Raw genomic sequence first — 26025 nt, 5'->3', positions numbered from 1 at the left:
TATTTTTCAAAACAGAAAATTAGAAAACGCGTTCTTTTTGAAAATTTGAAAATATTTTTTTAATGATATTTTATTCAATAAATTTGATTATTAAGTAAATTATAAATATTTAATGTTAATATATTATTAAAAATATATATATACATTTTAAAGTTAATGAATTTTGTAATATTTTTTTCCATTACAATAATAAAATATGAATAAATAAATAAATAGATGTATTTTGAGTTTAGAGTTTATTTTGGATGAAAATACTCAAAACAATTTTTTGTTGCTTTGAGTTTTCTTTATAATTTTTTTTTTATTTTTAAAAATACATTTTTAAAAATAGTAAAAGAATGCGTTTTTATTATTTTAGAAAACTGAAAACTAAAAATGACTTGAAAATAGCAAAGAGAACGCAACCTAAGACTCTGTTTAGTATTGTGGTGAGATTTCTAAAATTACCAAAAAGGACATTTATAGAATTACTTTAACAACTAATGGTGTTTGGATATAAAAATATTTCTGACTCTGACTTCTAACAGAGGCTGTAATAACAGCAAAACTGTTTCATTCATCAATCATTTTCCGAAGTTTTGATTTGTTTTTATGCCAATTAAAATACAAAAATAATTTCTTGATTTTATAGTTCTGTCTTATAGCTACTGTCCATAGTTACAAACATATATAAAAATAAACAAACCATTCTTACTGAAAAAAAAAAAAAGATTCTAGGTCATTTTGATAAGCTTCTTCTTTTTCTTTTTCAAACTACCATGAAATTATTTTTCTTAAAATTGCCTTTCTTTTTGGTCAAACCTATTTTTCATGATATTTTGATATGTTTCAAATTTTAAATCACAATAATAACTCAACTAAATTCGAATTAATTAGGTTTGGTCTTATGATGAATCAAAGATTTCAAACTTGATCGTGATCAGCTTACATTACATCATAACCCAACTCATAAACACCCCTAAGTTCAATGATGCATCTATATATATATATATTCGCTAAAGAGGACATTTTTACAAACCTCAACCATGGCTGTAAGAGCCAGTTCAGAGTGCCCTAGAAAAAAGCAATGTTAGGAGTGCTGTTTATAGTGAAGCCATAGATACACATACAAGGGCTATGGCCAAACATACATGAAGAATTACAAGAGACAATGAATAAAGCAATTCAAACAGGCAACTTGCTTTCACTTGCAACTAGCTCAACAGCCAACACTGATCTGAAAAACAAGAACAAAACTTTCCAATACAACACATATATCACTCTCATCGTGTTGACACTAACAAGTTATGAAACCTCTTCTGTACAGGCAATCTTCTTCTCCTTCTGCGAATGCCACCCCATTCTAGGTATCTTATTTGACTTCAGCCACCCTAAAAGCAAGTCCATACAGACTTGAGGCAGTAAAATGTCAGAATAACAGTACCTGAATCGTGTGAAACAAATAGTTCATCGACCAGCCTCACGGGACCTTGTGACATCTTTTGTGCAGTTCTCACACTTGAATCTCAAGAAGATGGAAGATGGGGCTTTCATTTCACTAGGATTCACTATATGGGTATTTTATGCATTGCACTGCCTTGTGCATAGCCCTGCTTGGAGGAAGAATACAGAATTGTGGCAAAATGAAACGCACATAGAGAACTTGACCGAACGAAGGGGTTATGTACAGAACTTCTCTGGTCCCTCTTATTGTTTCCTCAGTAAATGGTCTCATGATACAGAATGGTCGACAAACTGGGTAAAATACGTTAGTTCCTCTCCCTGCATCCTCAGCAAATGGTGGTGTGATATAGAATAGTTGACAAACTGAGTAGAACTTGTTAATTCCTCGCCCTGCCCATCCACAAAACATAAACCAAATCATATATACAAAAATGGTTGATGAGCTAGAACTAGCATAGCCGACCCCAAATGGTAGGATAAAGGCCTGATAATAATCACTGACATACACAACTAAATGTAGAAGGAAAAAGTTTTCCATAATTAACAAGTAATGAAATTGTTAATATTTGATGAAGGGAGAAGCCCCGTGCAATGGGATGCCCCTTTTTTGTGTTCTAATGAAACTATTTCTATAACAATTAAATTCAAGAAACATGAACTAGTATACTTTCATTGCATGTTTGATTGTTAGAAGGAAAATAACATGAGACTTGCTACATTTCCATTATTGTTCCTGTTCTGCATACTGAAACAATCTGCATTCCAGGTTATATAGGTTTGAAGTGGATAACATTTCAGGGTTACGTGCAATAATCATACCCAGTTCTAGAAGTGGGAGCATTGTAGGATAGCAAGGAAACATCAGAAACTAAGTTTAGAAAGAATGTGCTAACTGGATTTCTCTATGTAGCGTACATCAATTTCTTCCTCGTTTTTGTGTTCTAAGTATGTGTAATTATGTATACATGTGCATTTGTGTGGCTTCTTTTTTTCTTTTCTTTTCTTTTTTTCTTGCGCAGGGGGGTGGGGTTTCAAAGCTTCCAGTGCAACTTCAAATGATATCATTCACTCATTAAATTCATAGAATTTGCAGACGGGAATCTATGGGTATAATGTTAAGAACTCACCATATAAGGAGGAAAAAATTGTGGACGGGAAGGGGCTGTCATGACGTCTCATAGCGATGATGTCAGTGGTGGAGCCCGAGTTGCTTTTGGCTTTCAATCCAAAAGCAGCTGACAAGAGATTGCTGGATCGTCAGCAGCTATTACCATATTAGTAACCTTCCCATTCAATCAACCGGACTCGAAGAATTTGGCCACTGCTTCATATAGCTGCTCTTCTTCAAATGGTTTAGACACGTAATCATCCATACCACACTTCAGACACTCCTCATTACTAGCTCGAATAACGTCAGCTGTCATTGCTAATATTGGCGTGTGCCAATGGGTGACATCTGCAAACATCTCAGTTGATGCTTCACCAGATTCAATTCTTTCATTAAATAGGGACTCAAGACAGCGAATTTGCTTTGTAGCTTGAAACCTGCATTAGTAAATGCAAACAAAGCTCAAGTTTCAAGCCCAATCCTTATAAAGCCAGAATCAAACAGGAATTCAGTCCTAGGAGATGGTGTGGATTTAAATATACTGCAAAGAAGTTCTATTAGTTCTTCGGTTGCCAAGCAGGATAGTTAGTCAATCACGGGTATGGATAACCATTTCAGTTATAACATTGAGAAAAAAATATTCTAGTAAAAGCATTATGCGTGGCAACCAAAATAACAATCTGATTCTGGTCTGAAATCATAGCCTGATATTATTGGAAGAGACCAAAATTTTCATTGGAAATCCCAATTAGGCCAAATGAAAATTTCCACAGACGTGCAAGAAGTTTGAACTTGTCAAACCTCCCTCAAGTCTGCAAGTGTGCTCGAGAACAGTGGCATTGTCTGCACCAAAAACCAAAGAGAATCCTAAAATGTATAGCAAGACAAGTAATTACCCATCCATTTCCGGCATTTGGAGATCCATGAAGCAAGCATCAAAGTTGTGCGGTGGTTTAAGCATTCCTAAAGCAGCCTTTCCACTATCTACACAAGTAACAATAGCTCCATACTTCCTTAAAGCACCCTCTGCCACTCTTCTGTTAACAATGTTGTCATCCACCACCAATATTCGCTTGTTTTTAAGGAAATTTCCAATTGTTGATGGTTTTCTTCTATTTGGTTGCCTCTTCCTATCAACTCCAAGCACTTGCTGGAAACAGGAAATCAGCCCACTTAATCTAAGAGGCTTCATTAGTACCCTATCCACTAAATCATCTGATTTTGGTTCACTACTCTCCATATGGCTTTTGGTAGTCGCCAATAGAAATACCTTAGGTGAGCTATATGGTATCTTTGTTCTGTCATTCGGCCTGAGCTCTTTCAGCAGATGATGAAATTGAAGAGTGGTATCCATCTCCCAAACATCTTTGTCAACAACCACCATGGCAAAATGTGATGATACACTGGACATTATAACCAAAAATAAAAATCATCAAAGATCAAACTATTCACAAATTCATATTTCAAAAATAAAATGCATTCAACTGATTATCTTCCTTAAGTCATCAATTTTATCATAAATAACATGGAAACGTCACTAAAATTTCAATGACAAGCCAGTACCTAAATCAACTTAAGCAAAAAAGGGGCTTATCTAGGAGCATATAAGCTCCCTTCTTCAGTCAGAAAACTTGAGATTACAGTGCCTTTGTTAAGTGAAGATTAGGTTACGTAATTGGTATTTATGAGCGGACACTAAAAAGAAAAAGGGACTATACCTTGAACTACTAGACAGGTAAGCGCATGCAGAATCCAGACTGAGTGCTATATCTGTAGATATTCCCAATCTCTGAAGATGATACCTGGTGACCTCAGCTCGAATGCTTTTATCATCAACCACCAAGGCCATCAGTCCCTGTAATTCTGAAACGGCAGGATCACAATGAGGCCACTTCACGTCCAAATAACTCATTTCTGCCTTGGAGAAAGCTGCTGTAAATGAAAAAGTACTGCCCATACCAGGTTCACTCACAAATCCAATCTCTCCACCCATAAGGTCCACCAAAGGCTTACTAATGCTCAACCCTATTCCTGTCCCACCATAATTCCGGGAAGTGGAACTATCAGCCTGCATAAAAGGCGTGAAAATACGGTCTTGTGCTTCCAGTGGAATTCCAACACCAGTATCTTCAACTGTTACTAATAATTTGATCTTTCCACTTTCCCCCAACAAATCCTTGCCACTGAATTCTTTAAAGTTCTCCCAACTCTTCCATCTATCAACCACAGGAAAGCCACTCAATGTGTTATAAGAGTTCTTTGACCAGTCTTGGACAAGGGTTAAGCTCTGTTTCAGCACTTCATCCCTAACATCAAGTGGGAATCTTACTTCATCTGCCAGATGTACTGAGACAAATATATGCCCTTTATCCTGAGTGAACTGCAAAAAACAAAGTAATAAATTAGTGAAAACAAAAATATGCCACCAACAAACAAATTTTTCTAACAATATAAACATGCATTAGCCTGGTCAAGGTGGTCTCTGGTGTAGCCACGCTGTCCAAAACCCTACATGTGCAGTTCCAAATGGCCAATGTATGTGTCCAGTCGATTATTCCTATGTTTTATCGACTCGGTAGTTAGACCATATACATATGATCATCCATTATCATTAGGAAATTACCATCTACATATGGCATCAACATGTCAAGGGTACAACTTCAACCCATTCTCAAGCCATATTGTTGATGATATTACTTCTGCCAATATTATTTTGTTGGATGAAAAAGATAAAGGCATGAGTGCTAAATTAGAACTTTTGGAAGGAGCTTTACAAGCAATAGATTTTAAAGATAAGTGGCACTAGAAGTGAAATGTAATGTAAATTCAGTAAAACCAAATAGGAATAAAGAGAGTTCATATTGAACACCAGGAAGTATCAATCTCAGTACCTCAGATCAATCTTACTAATGACAGATGAACTAAGTGGAGTACTACTTATGCCTTTCTAGTGTGTGATGAAATTAATCAACTTAGCAATGGAGAGAAGAGGATTTTTCATGCAATCACATTCCCTAAAAGAGATGAGTTTACAAATATTGGAACACCACCAACCTTAACTGAATTGCCCACTAGATTAGTAATTATCTGCCGGAATCTTCCAGGATCTCCAACAACAGATTCAGGAACCTGATCAGATACGTAAACAGCCAGCTGCTCTCACAAGGAAGAACACAAACAACAAAGTTAATACAGACAATGATATCAAGTTCCAGTAATACTAATGTCAACTAGCCTGCAAAATATATGCATCCATCAAGTGAAGAAGGAAATCATAGTTTTTACCTCAATCCCTTTTTCACGAGATTTGCCTGAGAAAAGTGACAATACATTATCAAGAACAGCACGCAGATCAAAAAATACAGCCTCCAGCTCAAGCCTGCCCGATTCTATTTTAGCTTGATCAAGAAGCTCATTAATCAATGATATTAGATCTTTCCCACTAGCATGAGCAGTCTGGGCATAGTCCATTTGGTTTGCATCAAGATCCGTGTCCATTAGCATTTGCAGCATTCCTGTATTCAAATTTGAGCCAGCATTCAGTAAAATGGTTCGTCCTGATACATAAAAATAAAGCTGCATATCCCAAAGACATTTTAATCACCTAAAACGCCATTCATTGGAGTCCTGATTTCATGGGAAACTGTTGCAAGAAACTACAAGAGGCAAATAGAACCATGGTTAGGATATTGAAAGAATATCGCATGTTTGGTGAACCATTGATGATGAAAGGTGAGAAGGAAATGAGGCAGACTGCAAATTTAAAGAACTAAGAAAAATGAGCACTCAAAGCATAACTTTTAGATATTTAAGATGGCAGTCTGAACTGTGAACTGTCTAACCTTTTCCTACAATAAATAAATGAACCTGAGATTATCTTTCTTTTTCCCTTGGCGGGAAGGTGGCTGTATACCTGAGATTTTGCAATATCTGCAGCTTCAGCACGGTGTTTAAGCTCCATCACTTTCCAAAAATCACGCTCCACTTTTGCAATTTGGTTTATGGCTGCATGAAAGATATGACCCAGAAGCAAAGTGATAACAAGTACCCCAACTGATGCTGTTATTGCAGTCCAAGGGGGAGGTGGCTTGTGCTTGAATCTGAAGTCAAAATACAAATTGAATTCTGAACATCTGTAAACCAAATTCTTAGTAATATATACAATTAATCATAAGTGGTGGCTGACCTGCAATGCATCTCATGTTTCCGAGTTGGATCGCCAAAATCAAGGCCACTAACATGCAGCAGACCCGTATCAATAATATCAGTTCCATACATATTGATGGGTGCAGTTTTATTTGTTGTGTCATAAACATTCACAACAATGGTCTGTTTACTAGCAAGCTGCTGCAGGAGCTTCTCTACCAGTGATGGGACATCATATGATGCACCTAGATACCTTATCAGACACAAGACATAAATTAGGCAATAAATCAACCAATCCAAAACTATGGAGTATTGAATTGATTAGTACACCAGAAATCAGAATACTTAGTGGAGATTCTTTACCCCACAGTAGCATTAATGCGTTGCTCTGGTTTAGCATCCCGAGGAAGGTCAGTGTTGTATACAGCAAAAGTTAGTACAACACCAAGGTGATTAGATTTCAGTAATTTAAAAGGAGAAGTTAGAACTCCCTTTCCAGACGCCCTTGCTCGCAAGATGTTCTCACGATCTTCCTGTATACATTGAGAACAGATTGAGATGTTTTTCATAATAGAGTCCCAGCCTCATGAAAAGCAAATAATTCTCAATATAAATTTGCAGACATGTGTGTTTTTTGGAGGGTATAGATTTGCAGAGGCCACAATGACAAAGGTTTACCCCAAATGATTATTGGTACATGAGATGAGCAAAGTTATATTTAAAGCTGTAGCAGAGGCATCTGGAGGTCGAACTACAATCCAAAGTGGTCAAACAGACAAAGATTCCGCTTATTTCTAGGACAAATCTTCAAGCAATTCATGGGGCAGTTGGAGTGTCACCAGAGGGACTGTAACAAATCCTGGTATTTGGAGTTACAAAGGTGTGGTCGGGGCACATATTGTCTTTTCTGGCTTGTGCTTCTTGGCAGCTATAAATCTATAAATATATTCTTCTCCCAACACAAAAAAAAAAAGAGAGATTAAAGATTATCTGGTTGTAATCAGGAACCATGTTCGGTATTTGGTTCACAAATTGTCTTAGGCCAATTCAGTTCATTGCAGTTTTATGCCTCGTTAAGTACACAACATGATGGGCTTCACCGGCATATGAATCTCACACCCTCAATGCCCTGCCCCGCTCCTTTCACCCAGCTTAGAGCCATGTAGGACTGGCATTAACAAAATTAAAGACTGTAACACCAGTTTATGGACAGATTTGCCAGAGGTACAATAAATTTCATTGTCCAATCAGAATGAAATTTGATGACAGAATTAATAGGCTAACAAGATTATACTTATCTCGAATAGAATAGAAATGATTATGAAAGCTTACCTTTCCAGACATCATATCAATAGACACAATATGGGAGACAGTTTTCTGAGAAAAAATAACCGGGGCATATTCATCTTGATAGGGTGAAGGATCCAAATTTTCAGGGATACAGTCCTGGACTAGAGTTTGATCCTCAGTTTCCATTTTCTTTATGGTCCAGCCTTGCTGTTTCTCAAATAGTTCCCTTTCTGAGTGTAGAACTCTCAAGGCATAGGCAACTCCACTGGTAAGTGGCCTCTCAAATGCTGTTCTCTCAGTGTATTCTTCAAATGTTTTCTTCAGATTGAAAGAGGACTTATCAGGATAAAACCAACGTCAAAAGAGAAAAACAAAAAAATCTGGTCCAGCATATAATATTCCCCAAGATATATCATTACTTAAATAAAAAATTGTTTTATGTTTACAAACTCTTGTGTGCAAGTGAAAAGGAGATAGGCAGTGAAGAGAATATTACCTGATCAATAGCAGAAGGTTGTTTCCCATGGTGAAATGTGGAGACAAGGATAGCTAAGGCATGAACATGATTCATGCTCACATTAAACTGATCCTGCAGCATACGTGCTCTCTCATCACACATATTAGCAAGTGTTTCTTTCCTTCGGAAAACAATATCATTATTTAAGTGCCAAAATAGCCAAATGGACCCAGTCACCCCAGTGAAGACGAATATAAAAAGGAGTTTCTTCCTCCACTTCCCAGCACCTCTTGAAGAACTCTGGTTTTGCTGTTGCTGTTGCTGCTTCTGCTCCTGCAGTTGCTGTTGCTGAGTGAGGGGCTGATGCCCCTTCAATTTCTCTTTTCGGTTTCCATGCAATTTTCCATTTAAACAATGCAGCAAGCAGCTAAGCACCACTCCAACAAAGGCCCACCAACATGCCTTCACCACACTCAAATAAAAACTTTCACATGGCTCCCTTGCTCTATCCCCATGAACTCTTGTCTTCGGTACATCCTGATCAAAGTCAAACCCAGACATTCAAGAGATAAATTAGCAATTTATAGATGCAATTTTGCCTTTTTACAATTCTCCCACTTTCTACTGAAGAGTCAACAAGCAAAATGTGTTGGCACAAGTGGTGGAAGAATACGTGATAGACAAAGTCAGCATGGTATAGCCACTCTCAAGATAAACCCACCAGGGATTATTTTGGGTATCAAGAAATTCTAATTGCTTACTACAAAGCTCATGAATCAACAGAACAAGCGATATTGTTTTGTTTCAGTTGAGAGATGCATATTTGGAACTCAAGTAGTATGCAACTTTGTAATTAAAGCCAATAAATTATATTCAGATGAGAATTCTTCCCTCATGCTTAATTCTGACTTTCCACCTTTATGTCATCTGCCACACATCAAGATATATCATTTGAAGTATCAAAAAATTGACGTGCTTCCAACAAAGGTGAACCCAGTGCACAAGGCTCCTGAAAAGTGGGCCCTGGGGAAGGTTAATTGTGCACAGCCTTACCCTTGCTTGGCAAATTTCCGGAATTGAACCTGTGACCTCCAAGTCACAATGAAGCAACCTTACCATTGCGCCAAGGCCCACCCCACCTTCAGCTAACGTGCTTCCAATTCTATAAGAATATCTGATCTCAGGTTTTAAAACTCAATGCTTGTATCAGAAAATTTTTAGCAGTCCCAACTGAACTGATAGAACTCCACAAAGTGCCTAAGAATAAACAATCTATAGGAACTCCATAGCCTTAACCTACACTTTAGCAACCTATGTATTTCATTCAAAAGAACTCCTGAGAAAATTTATGAAAAAATGTGCCTTGCATGGCTACATTTATACATGTTTGACTTGCTGCTCCTTGTGGAATTAGTGGCATTGGCAAAAGGGGGAGGAGGATGCCCCTATGAAGCTTTGTAGATTTAACAAATTATTCCATTTATAGAATATAATGGAGCAAGGTTGTTGCTTATTCACCTAGTAGTGTGCATTGCCAACAAGGATGAAGGCATTGGAAAGAATAGATCATTCTAAAGTAAAAAAAGGCAATTAGAAAGCTTATGCAAAGCTTCTAGAGGCCAATCAACACATGGAGAGATCTATATATCAATCAATAGCGGTAGCAAAGTCAAGAGAGGTATAAGGTGAGATTGAAGAGCTCGGCATGAAAAGCCAAGGAAAGAGGAAAGAAGCAGCATAACAATGTATTTGGAACATTAAAGTTTGAAGGGAAAAAGCAAAACAAAACCAAAATAAAACCCAGACATCAAACAGAAGAAAAAGACAAACATATTGTAGTTTTAGCAAGACACAGCTCTACTACCTCTTTACAGTTCTGACCAATGGATGAAACTGATGAAGACAAAGAATAAGAACATGACAGAGCAAATTTGTTGGGTATATTCCCATCTGGCACAGGGCATTGGTCCTGAAGTTCTACATTTTCTGCAACCATGCCATACTGGTTTCCAGGCCCCTGCTTCTCTGTACACAGCACCTTCAGAGCACAGGCTACATTACTTGGCAACATTTCATGCCCTAAAATTTTGGTACATCTATGAGATGTTATCTGCAAGTCACAAACTAAAAATTAAGTATTTAAAAAAAAAAAAAAAAAGATGCAAGAAGTTCTGGTGTGTCATCTTTAATTTTCTAATAATTGCAAATTTTTATGCTTTATATTACAGTGTCTGGAAATTGATTCTCTTTCACTAATTCCACAAGCCCTGTCTTCAATACAGAGGGCAATCCAAAAGGATATAATCTGTTTCACATGGAAATTTAGAGTTCCTTCCCTCAGAATACGACACACACTGAATGTGGTAAGACATAGCCCCTTCATTTCCTATGCTTGTTTCAAGCTGGCAGGTGGTGACAAATGATATTGACACCATTACACTCTTTTCTCAAAAAGTATTGCATTAGCAGAGATGGGAACGAGGGGATTCAACCCAAGTCTGAAAGCATTGAAAAATAGTGTGCTGAAATGATTGATCAGAGGATCACCTTCATTTCAAAGTCCGGGTAAGAGAGATTCTGTTTCACAACAGGCCCTTAGAATAGTGCAGTACCACAGGCATGACAAGGAGAAATGTCTTTTTTTAAGTGCATGAGATGAAGGGCTGCGGACTGTTTCACCATGGTCTCAGGCATGTGTCCTCCCAACCCAATTGCCATAACAATCCACCTTACAGTAAGAATTCAGGGATATCCAGTGGCCAAATTCTCAAAAGATGAAAAGGAAAAAAATAACAACTGATATCTCTCTCTCTCTCTTTTTTTTTTTTTGGGCTAGGTACGTAACAAATTGAAATCAATGTTAATAACTTATGCCATTTTCACTTCAATACTCATATCTTTCATCAAAATGCAACTCCCTGTTGATTATAACAAATAAGGGATGAATATGTTATTGACCTGTTAAACAGATATCATTTGGAATTTCATAGCAGGATTGAGCTATTTGGAAGTAGCATATGCCTGGAAGCTGGATGAAAAATTATGAGCTCTAGACCACCATTTCCAGTTTTTCGGTCCTGCTAGAACGTTGGCACATCTACCTGTCCTCGCTTAAAACTTTTCACACCATCTATCTAAATATGTTGATCAAGTTACCAAGTAATGACAAATCCCTTCCCTTATTTTCCCAAAAAGAGAGTGTATTTGGATATGTGATGAGGGATAGTCATGTAAAGTTCAACCAACCAAAAAAATAAAAAAATAAAAAAATTGAATGCCATAAAGGACACAACGTCATTTTATATCTAGGTGGGGGAATTTTCAAATTTCACCTATGTTTCATTCACGTATTTAACATGGCCAAATGAAGGATAAATAAAACAAAAACAATAAACCATGATCAAATTCACTTGACATTTTGCTGCGTTAGCACCTTTATCTTTTTGTCCTATTCTTATTTGTAGTCTGCCACAAAGGAAAAGACTCATTTCCTTGGGAAAGTTTATACCCTGAATTATACAAATTCAGAACAAGAGACGCGCATCAATTTATACTTTATTGTATACCTATTTGCAGTATCCCTCTTTAAAATTCATTTTGCATTTTAGTCACTCAAATTCAAATCAGTACAAGTCCAAAGACCGTTGTTTACTTAAAGATGTGGCGAGGAGCACCTCACTCCTGATCTGTTCTGTACTATTTTCTCGGTCGCTCGAGTTTCAAAAACAGTTCTTGAGGAGCTAATTGAGGTTATAAATCCACCAACTAAAATAAGAAACCGAAAGGGCAAGGGCTATTTGAGATGCAAAATTAAGACATTAAAGACACAAAGTATAAGAGATACAAAACAGCACCTGATCTGATTCAGAAAATAAAGAAGCCAAAACATGAAGTTGATCGTTGCTGACATTGAACTGTTCTTGCAAAATCCTAGCTTTGTCTTCGCACTTGGCTAGAGTCTGCTCCTTAGTCCTTGACGCCCCATCGGCCAAACCAGAAAAGTAAAAAACCAACCCAATGACAAAGCCCAGAAAGCTCAGAAACAGAAGCTGCCGCCTCCACCTCCAGATACAACTAGATCCATGTAAGGGATCCTTTCCCTTCTTGAGCTTGGAATTGGTAGATAACTTCCCATTGCAGACAGAAAGCTTCGAATTCAAAGACATCTTACCTAGAAGCCACCTATAAATCCTCAAGAATGGCCTAGAAAGGTTGAGAAAAACCCCAGAGAGAGCAGAAAAGGTCATTAAATGGGGACAAGAGAAAGACCCACTATAGAGATTCAATCATAATCTAGAACTGCATAAATCTAGCTGTTGTCTCAGCAAGTCTGGCTTTCAAGATTCTGAAAAATCAAACCTAGATTGAACGAGATGGTCAAATAGTTTGCAAGGCCAGTTGGTATCTCAAGAACCCAGGTCAGAAGACCAACCAAAGATTGAACCAAGTAAGATGAGAAGTTGAAAGAAACCCAATTGACTCCTCACCAAAATAAGCTTCAACTAATCATCAAGTGATACACACAGAGAGCCCTCTTCTCTTCAATTTCTTTGTCCTCATACTGATTCATTGCCATGTACCTTTTTCCTCAGTCTGGCAAGCACGGAAGAAACCCATCAAAACCCTCCTGTTTTGGAAGGCACAAATGAAAGGAAATCACTCCAAGAAGCAAAGTAGCTCATACCCAGTTGCTATTCCGGCAATCTGTGATGGAATCATTAGCAGGACAGAGGAAAAAGAAGGTCCTCTTTTCCTCTATCAAGCTCACAAAGCTCTGAAGGGCCGAAAGTTGAACCGAGATCAAGACTTTCTTGAAAGAAAGCTCATCATGAAAAGAAATTGGATGAAACCAGTTGGTTACACTGCAACCCAACTGGAATCAATGATCAGAATGTGGGATAAAAAGAGGAGCCTCTCTCTCTCTCCAGCTTGGTGCTAAGCATATATGTTGTTGAAGTTGGGTACATCATTATCTCATCATCTAGTAGGGAAGGTTAAGAAAAAGCAAACAAAACAAAGATCAAGAATCACCCATTAAAAAAAAAAAGAATCGCCCATATAAAAAATAAAATAAAATAAAATCCTTTATATCTATTAACTTTTTCTCTTCTTTCTCCTCTTCACTTCTTTTGCTTTTTCTAAGCCCTGAAAGAGACTGCACCATACAGTGTTTAAAGATAGGCTATGGGGTATTTGGTTTCTGCCATTTTGCAGATACAAGGACACATGTTTCCCTATATATATATATAATGAGAGGGGGGCGGGGGGGGGGGGTGGGAGAGTACATATAAGAGAGAGAGCGTGATGTTAAAAAAAAAGTAGCCATTGGTAGTCAGCTTGCTCAGTTCTCAGATCAGTGGACGAGAGAGGGAGAGAGAGAGAGAGAGTATTCAATTACTCGGCGATTTGATCGGCATAAGAGTTCATGCTAACGTGCACCTGGTGCGTTGTTATGCTTAATGTACACTTTATTCTTGGAAATATTGATGATGTGGCCAACTATGGCCACCTTGGTCGGCTATATACCTTAACCACCAAGCCTCAAACAATAATTTTAAAATTAGACGCCCAACCAATAGGATTAAACAAAAGGGTCCATGGCCTAATCGCCCACATCCTAGCTATGATTAGTTTGACCATTATTATTTCCCATATTTTAGTCATTAACGCCTTGTAAATGCACCAAAACTCAACCTTTAACTTTGTTTTCCAATTTAAAATTTTTCATTAGTTAAACTACTCCATACTTTAGTTTAAGGTTTATACTTCATAAAAATAACTAAATAAATTAATGAATAAAGAATAATTTTACGTTGATGTGTTTCAAAAAATACGTGACTTGTTGTGAAATAATTTCTCAACAAATGATAACTCATAACTCCACATTAGATAAATTTTATAACGATATAATATGACAATAATCTCTTTATAAAATAAAGATAAAGATACATAAAAACTCGTTCATCTTTTTAGCTCTTTCATAAATTTTATTTTTATTTAATATAATATTTTTTTATCGAGGCGTAAAATCAAAATAGTATAGAATTAGAAATCCACCAGAAGCCTTTCATTTTAAATGGTTGTGCTTGTTGAAACATATGATTCAACCTGCATTATTAATGCATCAAGAGAAAATTGCTTTGAAGCAAGATTCCAACTGCAAAACTCATCCGACATCACATCACTTTCTCTCATCTCTCCTAGTGTCAAATTGATGTTAACTATTGATATTTGTCCACTTAATACAATTAATCATAACTTGATCTTAGAGAAAATGAAACCAAACACCCCAAAATTTTACTAAATTACAAATACATCTTTCGTTTTAAAAAAATTAATTACAACCGACTTCTCACATGTTAAATGGGTACCGAGTAATCTATATTTTTTTATAAAATGTCAAAATACCTTGCATAACATAAATCTTACGATACGAAGTTATCTTTAATTTTAATACATCGGTATTGATTAAATGATAATTTGTCCACAAATTAGAACTGAGAATGTGAGACAACTAATCCAATTAATTATTATTTCAGAAGATCACTTTAGCTAATCTGATGATTCATGAAGCCCTTGTCATGAATGGGTGGGTCATATATATAATATATGGAGAGGATTTTAATTTAAGCAAAATAAAAAAACTAAAGCATGAGAGAATGAACAAAAAAAAAGGCCCATTTTGGATATGCCATAAAAAAGTTGGCTACATCATTTATGCCCTATTTACATCATCTATTAATTATTAATTTACTAATTATTCCTCATTAGCAATGTGGTTGGTGGTGTATGCCCACCCTAGGGTTTGGTTTCCACTAATTGACAATGAAGTTGGATCTGTCATAGTGCATATATAGTCCAACTAATGGCAACAATATTGCACACAGTTGGGAACAAAATAATTTGTACAAAAAAATTTTTGCTCATAATTATGAAAATGTTATTATATGTCACGACAATTTAAATAGCGTTTATTAAAATAAGATAAGATAAAATTGAAATGCTTTTTAAATCAATATATGAAATGATCAAGATAAAGATGGGAAATATTTTAAAATTTTTATCAAATTGTTTGTTAAATTTTTTGAAATGTACTAGAGAACATATGCGTCATTTTTTTTCTTATCTGTAAAGATCAAGATAAATTTATCTAAGAGAGAGATAATTTATTTAAAAAAATTCAAATAAAAAGTCGCGTGACTTTTTTTTTAAAGATTGGCAAATAAATTTAACAAATATAATGAAAAATACTTTTATCTAAAATATTTTTCATATCTCACTTTTTTCGCTCTATTTCTTGATTAATAAACACTAATTTAGTATATAAAATGTATTGAGATTATCCAAGACTTGGACCTTGACCCAATTTAGTAAAAAAGAGATCAAACTGAATTAATTGACAATTCATTGGGTTTCAAAATTTGTTTTTAACTCAGCAATATTCACTCCTAAGATGATATTTTCAAACCTTTTTACTGCCACTACACAAATTGTACATAATTTTTGTTTCAAAAATGCCATTTGGATACCTAAAATTTTGACATTTATTACAACACTTTATATTAATATGTCTTGTATTATATGTCATATATCAATATCAATATCAATATAAGTATACAAAACATTAATATAAAATATCAAAATTAATGGTTCAAATAGCATTTTCATTTTTATTTTGTCACTTAGATTACATGCGGAAATTGTACAAAAATCACGGGGGCCCCACACGGGCAGCCCCCTCTCTCCCTAGGAGCCAAAGTACATTAAGTTGACAAATGGTAGCTAATTGTACGTATGGGTTATGTGTGTGTGTACGTTTAGGCTCAATAGCCAATTATTACAAGATGTGGAGGCTTGCTGGCTGGCTGGCTGGCCGGGCTGATAGACCCACCACCACCACTTCATGTGCCTCCCAATCCCATTCTTCTCCTCCCAAGGAAGATTTTTTTTTCCTCTTTTTTTTTTTTTTTTGGGGGGGGGGGGGGGGGGGGGGGCCTTGAATGATTGTTTGTTTTGTTATATATATATATAAAAAATATATATATAATATGTATCTATATATATATATGTGGTGGAATCACACACACAGACACAGATTACTTAACAGCCATGCATTTTCCACTTTATTCTCAGGAATAATCTAAAGTTATGATTATCCAACTTATCCCTTTCTACCCCACACTTTGGCTTTTAACTCTCTTCCAAAATTAAAGGGAAAAACCCAACTCACCTACTCTAACCCTATATTTAATGGCAGCACAGTAGGTTAAGTGATGTAGTCAACATTTTAACTGTAGTTTGATGATTTTTTTTTTTTCCAAGAGAGAGGTGGTTCTCTTATTGGTTTTCTTTTAATTTTTGGAAAACCATTTTTTTGTTAAGAACCAAGGTGAACTATGTGTACAGGAATATTAGAGATGAGTGCAAAGCAATCTAAGTTTGGCTCATCTTATACAAAGTTAGAGGTGCACACAAGTTTGGCCATGTAGTTGTATTTTAAAAAGGGCTTCCTTTAAAAGGGGATTAACAACCTCTCGACGTGAAAACAAACATAAAATGTTAAGTCTTTTAATAGAAATAGTAAATCTGCACGATCTCAAATGAATTGGCTTAATCTTTCTTGACTCTTGCTTAATCTTGTGTTTTTTAAGCAACATTATATTCAATATAAGAAGACTTTTTTAAGTTGTGAAAATGTGTTCACAAGAATAAAATTATGCTCTTCTTGACAGAGAAGAAATGCTAAAAGGAAAATGCTAAAGGTCAGGGCACGCAATGACAGTGAGGTTAGGACATCATTAAGGTGGGCATAACATATAATCAATTGGTGTCCCTTTGTTAGTGTATTTTAATTATGAATCTCCACTTGCCATGTTTCACTTTTGTGATAAGAAGCCTCTCTTACTTGAGGTTAAAGTTTGGATAGGCATTTGGATGCATCAATGACTGTTTGTTATTCGCATTTATGGATTTCTTACAACCTCTTAAATGATTATAGTTTTGACTCAATTGTAATTAGCAAAGTTCATGTTACAATGCACTTTGGATTATACTTAGATGATGCACTATACGCATTTAAAAGTTTAAATTATCATAAAATCATATATTTGAATTTATCTTAGTACAAATTATGATTATATGCATCTATTTCAAGGGGATTAGACCTTTGACTTTCAACCCATGACTCATTTATCTGTACATCTTAAGCTGAAGTGAGGTAGACCATGGGTTTTAGAGTAGGGTGGGATATGTTGCGTCAAATGTTGACTGTATTGCAAGGACTCCTCAAGTTTCCCAAGATAAAAAAATTACTAAATACCATTTTTATTAATATTATTTTTATAACACATATAATAATGTCAAACAAGACTTTTATTAGATGGTCAATGCTAATAATTGTTTTTAGTGCAATTGTCATGAAAATTAACAATGCAAAACAAAGTAAGAAAGTAATTAATGAGCACAAGTTTTACGTGGTTCAATCATAGTGTGTGATCTATGTCAACACGAAGAGATAAATAATTTCACTATGAAGAAAATCGAAATAGTACAATCGGTCAGATATCATAATTTTAAAAATCCCAACACACTCAATCACCCTCTCTCTATTTTGAATAAAATTATCTAATAGAAACATTATATAGAGTCATTTACGATTTCTCCATATTGTGAGGGACAATCACCTTAGCACAAAGCTTGTCATTGGTTTCCAAAAAACTCTCAAATTATTCGAATTAAGTTAAATTCTAATAATGAACTCAAATATAAAAATTAAGACATACTTTAACAACAATGATTAAATAATAATAAATGCACCTTAATTTTTAAAAAATATGTATTTATTGTATCTTGTTTTCAATATTTAAACAATTTTATTAATTAATTAAATGGTTCAAAATGCAGATATATTTACAACTAACTAATAAAATTATTTAAACATTAAAAATAAAATGTTAATAAATACATATTATTAAAAAATAATATACATTACTTATCAAGGACAATAATTAGTGTTACCCTATTAGATATGCATAAGTAACTATTTTTTAATTGCATTTATGAATTTCTTACAACCTCTTAAATGATTAGGGCTTTGACTCATATTGCAATTACCAAAGTTCTTATACAATAGCACACACTGTGCATGCACATATAGTTAATCCAATAAATAAACAGCCATTGATGGAGCATTATGGATTGGCCTAAAATCTGTAGCTTTGTAATCATAGATGAAGTGACCAGCAAGATTTTCACTTCTAATAATGTAACCTACATTTTAGGGTAATCTAGTTTTGTATAATGTGAAGCTCAAGTAACAACTTCATCATTTTGTGAGTCATATTTCAATCATTTTCTTAATTTTTTTAATTATTAGTAAATATATATTATTGTGTTACATACCAAAGTGATACGTTAACCAATTTAAGAGAGCACATGAATCTATTTTGAAATGACACATGGATTAGTATCAAGAAATCGAGATGAAAAATGTTAAGAGTATCTAAATTCTTCACGTGACAGTACATTTCATTCTAACTACCAAGGCCTCGAAATGATTTAGTAACATAGGTCTAGCACCATGTCCAAATTATACCTAAAGTCATGTTTTAGGTAAAGTTGTAGTAAAAATTGCACTTATGACATCTCTAATCATGTTGTGTAAACCTTAAATTCTTCAAAAGAAAGTAAGCAATTACACCTATCCTTCTTGTTACCCTATTTATCTTTATCTTATTTGTTCTCTCAATTTCATATACTAACTTAATCATCAAAATTTACTCCCAAAAGACAAAAACCTTGACTTTTCATAAGTTTGGAATGATAGCACTCAGCCCTTCCCAACAACATCAATAGGTTTTATAATTACATGGGGGTCAATAATCATACAGTGTAGAGGGTAAGTTCATTATTGAAAATAATTCAATCATAAACACTTATTAAATTTGGAGTTTTATAAATTTGGGTTGGATAAACTAACTTAATAGGTGACTCTCAAGACTAAACATCTTTCCCATATTAAAATCTAATATGGGAAAGATGCTTTGCTCTTACTAATAATCTATCTAAGTGTAATTATTTTATTTATTTTTTAATGAAAATATTATCATTTCATTATAATTAAATAAATTAGACAATTATAAGACATTAACATATATGCAAAATTCATTATAATTATTTTTACATCTAATAAATAATACATTTAAAACTAAGTATTTTCGGCTACATTAATTTTAAATTCCTAATTAGTTTTGTTAACAATCCTATTTAATTTTATTCTAGTATATTTTATGGCTTGTCTAAAGTTTTTTTTTTTCACAAAAACTCGGTTTTTTTTTTTTGTGCAAAACATTTTACATTGCCAAAAAATTATTATTTAGTGTTTGTATTGTAAAATATTTTTTTAAAAAATAGTTATAAATGGTCAAACCCATATTTTCTTCCATTAACTTTACATAAAAAGCTTATTGGTTTGGTTGGTTTAGTCAAGTTTGTTGAAAGGATCAGTTCGGTTGATTTTTTTTTTTTTTTATATTTTATTCTGTCTAACTCAGCTAGCGTATAAGTCATGCATTATGAAGATTAAGTATTTAATAGATTAAATTTAAAATTAAGGAGAGTGACAAATTTTTTGGATAAAATTTAAGGGAAAAAATATAAATTTGGTCATATATAAACATATATATGTATATATGAATCATGAATGTATATGTATGTGCATGTGCATATGTATATATTTATGTATATATATGTACATGTATGTATATATGTATATATAGTGTATATATGTATTTATTTATAGATATACATATATGTAAAAATATTTTGATGAAATAAAAAATAATTTATTACTTTTGGTATAAATAGAAAAATGATTTATGGATTTTAAATAGATAAGTTATTTTATTTTCATTATAAAAATATTTCTCTATCTTTTTGTTAATCAAACACCAAATATATATATATATATATATTTTATATCCAAACAAATACCTAGGTTTTCTTCAATTTCTCCACCAGCTTCTATTACAAATTTCTTAAATGATAAAATTATTATTCTCGAGATGACAATCACATATAACAAGAGTTTTTTTTTTAACATGAAAACTAGAGAGGTCGTTGATCATAGACAATCTTTGACCTAAACCGTTTCATCTATTTTAAAACTCATGGTCCGCCTTAACCATGACCCTAGGTATACGAACAAGTTCGCTGCTGTTGATGTCTAGGAAAATTAAATTCAAAAATCTTTAAAATACTCATAGAAAGTCGAAGACTCGAATGACCTTGAAGAGTCTTATGAACCAAAGTCTCTAGAGCAACCTAATCCATAGCATCTCTGAAGCCCAAGACTTACCAAAGAGTCTTTTTGGCTCAAGCCATCTGATGACTCTAAGGAGTCTTCAAACCCATCCAAGGGATACTTATCGGGGCACTCTGTCTTCGAAAATATCTCTAGGACCTCTGGCCTCATCTGATGTATTTTTCTCCCAAATAATCAAAACACACATCAGCATACCATGTGTAATGTGGACTCCACGACCAATGTCTATAAATACTCGTCTACTACACGACAAAGGGATCTTTCTCTCTCTCACACACACACACACAAACTCAGGACCTGAAGACTTTTACCCCAATTCACTCTAAACCTATTGGGAGACTACCCATTGGAAAATGGGAACATACTGCATGCATACATACATTCATATTTTTACTTAATGACATTTTTATTTGACTTAGACATCGAAAGGCCTATGTGGAGAAACTCCCTACGTGCTTTCTAACTATTCATTTGTTGTAGAGTCATTTGGTGCCACCCATCCGAAGACCCTTTAAACCCAACGAAAAACTAGCCTACTAAAAACTTTTCAAGGAGCAAGGCTCCCGAAAACTCTCAAGAGCCATCCAAAGACTCCCTGTTTCTTTCTAGCTTTCCCGGATAACGAATCAAGCCCGGCACCCATTGACTTTCCTACGATGCCATGGATCTTGATCTCTTGTTTGGACTCTGCCAAATTATTTCTTAAAATAAATAAATTTAATTATTATAATTAAGAAACAACAACTGCGAGCCAAATCTCAAAGTTTGGTCCTTAAGATAAACCCACGAGGTTGCATAATCTTGCATGAAGATAGAATTAAACTCAAAATTTTATGATATTTCAAATTTTCGAACGCGTTCAACAAACAGTCTACTAGCCCATAGGATGGGCTAACCCTAACAGAAGTTAGGCCCCAAATAAGAATTCGAGCCTTCAATTTTGGATATTTATATCATACATACAATAGCCTTAAGTCATTGTCAAGGCATCGACTATACCAAAAATAGGTTATTAAATCAGTCCCAAGAACAAGAATATCATCACATTGCACATGTAATCCGTTCGCATTGGCTTAACAATTGGTTATTTATCTAAAATTTAAACCATAAAGTCGTTTAATAAAAAATAATGAGATTAATATAATATGTATGTATTAATATTTCTATATAAATAAATATATATATTGTTACAGCAAAAGTAAAGAACGCCTAAGATTGGGACAGATTCAATTCAACTAACAGATTCCAAATAAACAGCCATTTCTAAAAATAAAATAAATGGTAGGCGCTGAGAAGACCAAAATGTCCTCGCACAAGTGCTTTATTCACCCCCGCGTGCCACTCTCGCCACTACTCGCCGCCAAAACTCCAGAAAATCGCAGCCGCTCCCGACTCTTCGCTGTTGGCGACTCGCGTCCAAACATCGCTGTGGGCCCCATTACAGCTAGATCTGACGAATCACGTTCTCACACTCTCTCTCTCTCTTATTTTTTGTTTATTTTTCTACATTTATTTATTAATAATCAGCAGACAAGGAAGAGAAATGTTCCTCTATGCTCGGTCCTTTGCGCGAGCAGCTGCAGTTCAGTTCAGTTCAGGTCAGGTCAGTTCAGTTCACATTGGAAATGTTGACGTTTAATGCCAGCTAGGTCATATGGTACGCTTCTCTTTCTTTTTTAAAATAAATAAATTATACTGACCTCATGAGGCTGGGTTAAATTATGGGAATTTTCTTGCTATTTTAAGAAATTATAAGATTTTTTTATTTTTTTTAAATTTAAATAAAATATTTATTTATTTATTTTAAAAATTTCTCTCCCAATTAAATCTTCTCTATCTCTCTCCTTTCTATACCATTTCATAAATATATATATATATATATTAACAAAGTTCAAGCATTTGTTAAAATTTTACAAATAAATATCAATGATATTTAGAATTTGATCTAGATAAAGTAGGAAGAAAGGGCTAGAGAGAGATCGTTAGATACCACAAGCAAAGTAAGGAAAGGAAAGAGGGATGGTGGTCCAACTATCTCTAAATTAACAAAAAATATAACGATAGTTAAGTTTGAGTTTAATTCAAAAACGTTAGATTGATAACATAAGAGGAATGAGGGAGAGGAGGGCACATAGTTGCCAACCATTGTCAAAGAAGAGAAGAAGGGAAAGTCAAATACGACATTTTTTATATTTTAAAATTTTCATTGTTATAATTTAATAATAAGGGTACTAACATATATAACTTTTAAACCCAAATGAAGATTTATATAATTTTTCAAAATCGGTAGTGACCCTTTAAATTCGGCTTTATCTTAGGGGAGGTAAGTGTACTTGCCCATTTTTCTTTTATGTTTATGTGATCTTATAGCACTCTAAATTGCATGCTAATGTCATTTACCGAACCCTTGATTGGATAATTAGCCTATAATTTCTTGTATCACCATTATTTTTGGTTTAAATATATGCAAATTTAGTAAATCAAAAACCAAATTCAAATGATCAACCATGACATGGCTCACCCATATGTTATTGCAATTATATTTATAAAATAAAAATCAAAAAATCAAAGAACGACATATTGACAAGTTAAGACTATAAATAAACAAGTATAACGTTAACTAGAGACAAAAAACACACGCATAACAAATACTATATTACACACAAGAAAAGGTTTCGCTATTGGCATCTATGACTCTTGAGGCCCTTAGTTTACAAGAATGCCCTTGCATTTGACATCACACCCATTGTTAAATTACAAGGGTACCCTTGCATCTATTGCAAAGTTTGGGTTGGATATTGGCATGGGCTGCGACCCGAATAGTGCATTTAGATCCATTTTGCACTTAGGCCCAGGAAGTTTTTTCATCATTTTCTTACTTCAATTTTCTCATGTGACAATGATGGTTAATAGAGCATTAAAGATGATTATAATTAATTAAAAGTTAAGAGTCACCATAAAATGAATACTCTTAATAAGGTGTCATCTCAAGTTTTTCTATACTTTTATAATTCAATTGTCCCATTTTTTGTGTTTCATTTTATTTAAAAATAAGAAAAAAGTATTTCTTGCGCCTTTCATTTAAATATATACGCAAAAGATTCTCTTGAATCGACAATTATCTCGATCTATCATCATATTTAACAAAATATGATCTTATTTAAAGAACATATATACTGATAATTCTCTTGAATCGACAATTATCTCGGTCTACGATCATATTTAACAAAATTAATAAATACACTAAACTAATTTTTATTATAACTTATCTTTTATTTTTATTTTTCAACTTTTACATCCAAAAGTTGCCATAAAGCACTACTCATAGCATCCACTTTTTCATGAATAGAATAGCAAAGAGATATTGATAGCCATCCCCTTGGGAAAGTGTCGAACTTTAAAGTTGAGTTTTATTAGTTGGGTACAAGCAAGCATTGAGGTTTCTCCTCACCAACTCCAAGTTTGCCTCAAAGGGTAAGGTGGGCTTCAACTTTTGGGGAAACCATCACACGCTCTAGCTTTTGTTCCTTTCTAAATTAATTGCTTAATAAATTAAAGAAAAACAAATATTATTGTTGTTGATGGCATGTGAACACCCACCAGACTGGATTTCCATATTTAGTTGAATCATTGCCATGTGACCCCCAGCTTCTCTTAGAGTCAATTCTACAATATTTAATATTTAAGAAGATGGTAGAATTTCATCACTCCTTCTTGCATCTTGACACGTGGATTAGTATTAAGGGTAGGATTAATTTAAAAAGAAAAAGAAAATATTTATCTAAATTATAAACTGTCAACTGTATCTATTATTTTTTAGAGTAAATTATATTCACTATTCTTAAGATTTCATCAAATTATAATGTATATCATCCGCGTCTTAGAAATTACTCTTATCTCTAATTAAGTGAACGTTAAATGTCTCTTAAATATACAAAACATTTGAGATAAATTGAATACTAAGGGATCATTTGATATAAATTTAAAGTATCACTTGTATTTATATCAAATATCAAAGGTGTTTGATGTATTCTACCTTATTTTTTATCACAAAATCGACAATTAAGTCAAAAAATTGTTAAAACATCTTAACGTTTTCAAATAATAACTCATGGTGTTTCTTACGTCGATGAAATTAGTCTCAGACACTTTTTTTAACCCTAATTCTAGTGCTAACTAAAAGTAACTCTTTGGATCATTGTATCAAATAATACATCCAACTAATCCAAGACTTCTTCACCACCAGAGACTAACAGAGTGATTTGATTTAATTGTAATTGCTAAATTATCACTGGTACTAAAGCTAGCACTTGCCTGAAACATCAAGTTTCCCTTCCAGAGTTTTCAGTTACAATTCAATGAAAAGCACCATAGTTCTTTTGAAGTTGGCAATATTGGACCCTATATCTGTGTACTTGCAGCTGCAGTTTGACTGTCACAATAATTCAACCACAGCATATAAGATGCCAAATTTATTTTCCATGTTGCTAAGTTCTGCTTTCCCATTATGAGCTCATCCAGCTAGCCTATATTGCATGCCCATGGCTGCCTGCTCTTCTTCTTCCCAGTGATGGTCTATGACAAAAGGGCTAAAGCCAGCTAGAGAACCCATATTTTCTCACACAACTTTCCCAACAACCAAACACGGATGATTAAACAAATCAAGAACAAGATAGAAAGCTACTAGTTGGTCCATTGCATGAGGGAAAGAAAAGTAATAATCTGTAACAACTGGAAAGTAGGAGTAGTTGGCAACTTATCAAACAGAGAGAGAGAGAGAGGGAGGGAGACAGGGTACTGACTTTTGAGGGCAATTAGATGTAACCTTACGATTTTTTTTCCCAATACCTTATGGCACCTAGTGTTGACAAGACCCCGCACATGAAGTCAATTTGGTTGTTTCTGTCCCTTGTGAACTGATTTTGTAATTGAACTAAATTAACCAAACTAATATTTTAGCAAGTATTAATAGTCACCCCTAGTGTGTTTAGAAATCTGTAGATACACCCAAATAATATGAAAAATAATTATTGAGACTAGGAGCTGTTCAAAAGACATGGTATATAGACTATATAGAGGGGGCAAAATGCCATTTTTCATGGTCAGTTGTCTCCATGTAGCTCATCAGTATCAGTTATAAAATGAATATTTGGACTTCAAATTTGTCTGGATTAAGGAATTATATATGCTATGATTGGTAATATTAAGAATAAGATCATGAACTGTATGGACTATGAACAAGATTCGATGTCCTGTTTG

At 34.2% G+C, this 26025-nt stretch overlaps 1 protein-coding gene across 4 annotated transcripts; it reads right to left on the bottom strand.

Moving 5' to 3' along the window:
• Positions 1 to 959: 959 nt before the first annotated feature.
• LOC127791826 (histidine kinase 2) lies at positions 960 to 13614 on the bottom strand. Of its 4 annotated transcripts, none has more exons than XM_052321947.1 (15): positions 12299 to 13614; positions 10309 to 10554; positions 8484 to 8981; positions 8030 to 8305; positions 7061 to 7230; positions 6738 to 6950; positions 6465 to 6651; positions 6156 to 6207; positions 5837 to 6066; positions 5606 to 5704; positions 4270 to 4931; positions 3822 to 3954; positions 3448 to 3701; positions 2571 to 2988; positions 960 to 1833 (listed from the first exon to the last, which is right to left on the bottom strand). In XM_052321947.1, the coding sequence occupies exons 1-14, from the start codon at positions 12689 to 12691 to the stop codon at positions 2739 to 2741; spliced, it is 3663 nt and encodes a 1220-aa protein (XP_052177907.1). In that variant the 5' UTR covers positions 12692 to 13614; the 3' UTR covers positions 960 to 1833; positions 2571 to 2738. The 4 variants fall into 4 exon arrangements, with proteins under 4 accessions (XP_052177907.1, XP_052177906.1, XP_052177905.1 ...); XM_052321946.1 differs by having other exon boundaries at positions 3448 to 3954; positions 12299 to 13037; positions 13129 to 13612; XM_052321945.1 differs by having other exon boundaries at positions 3448 to 3954; positions 12299 to 13612.
• Between the last annotated feature and the right edge of the window lie 12411 nt (positions 13615 to 26025).

Source organism: Diospyros lotus, chromosome 15 (assembly GCF_014633365.1).
Source record: "Diospyros lotus cultivar Yz01 chromosome 15, ASM1463336v1, whole genome shotgun sequence".
NCBI classification, from domain to species: domain Eukaryota; kingdom Viridiplantae; phylum Streptophyta; class Magnoliopsida; order Ericales; family Ebenaceae; genus Diospyros; species Diospyros lotus.
The sequence above is the reverse complement of the archived record's forward strand: the minus strand, read 5'-3'. Positions and strand labels throughout refer to the sequence as shown.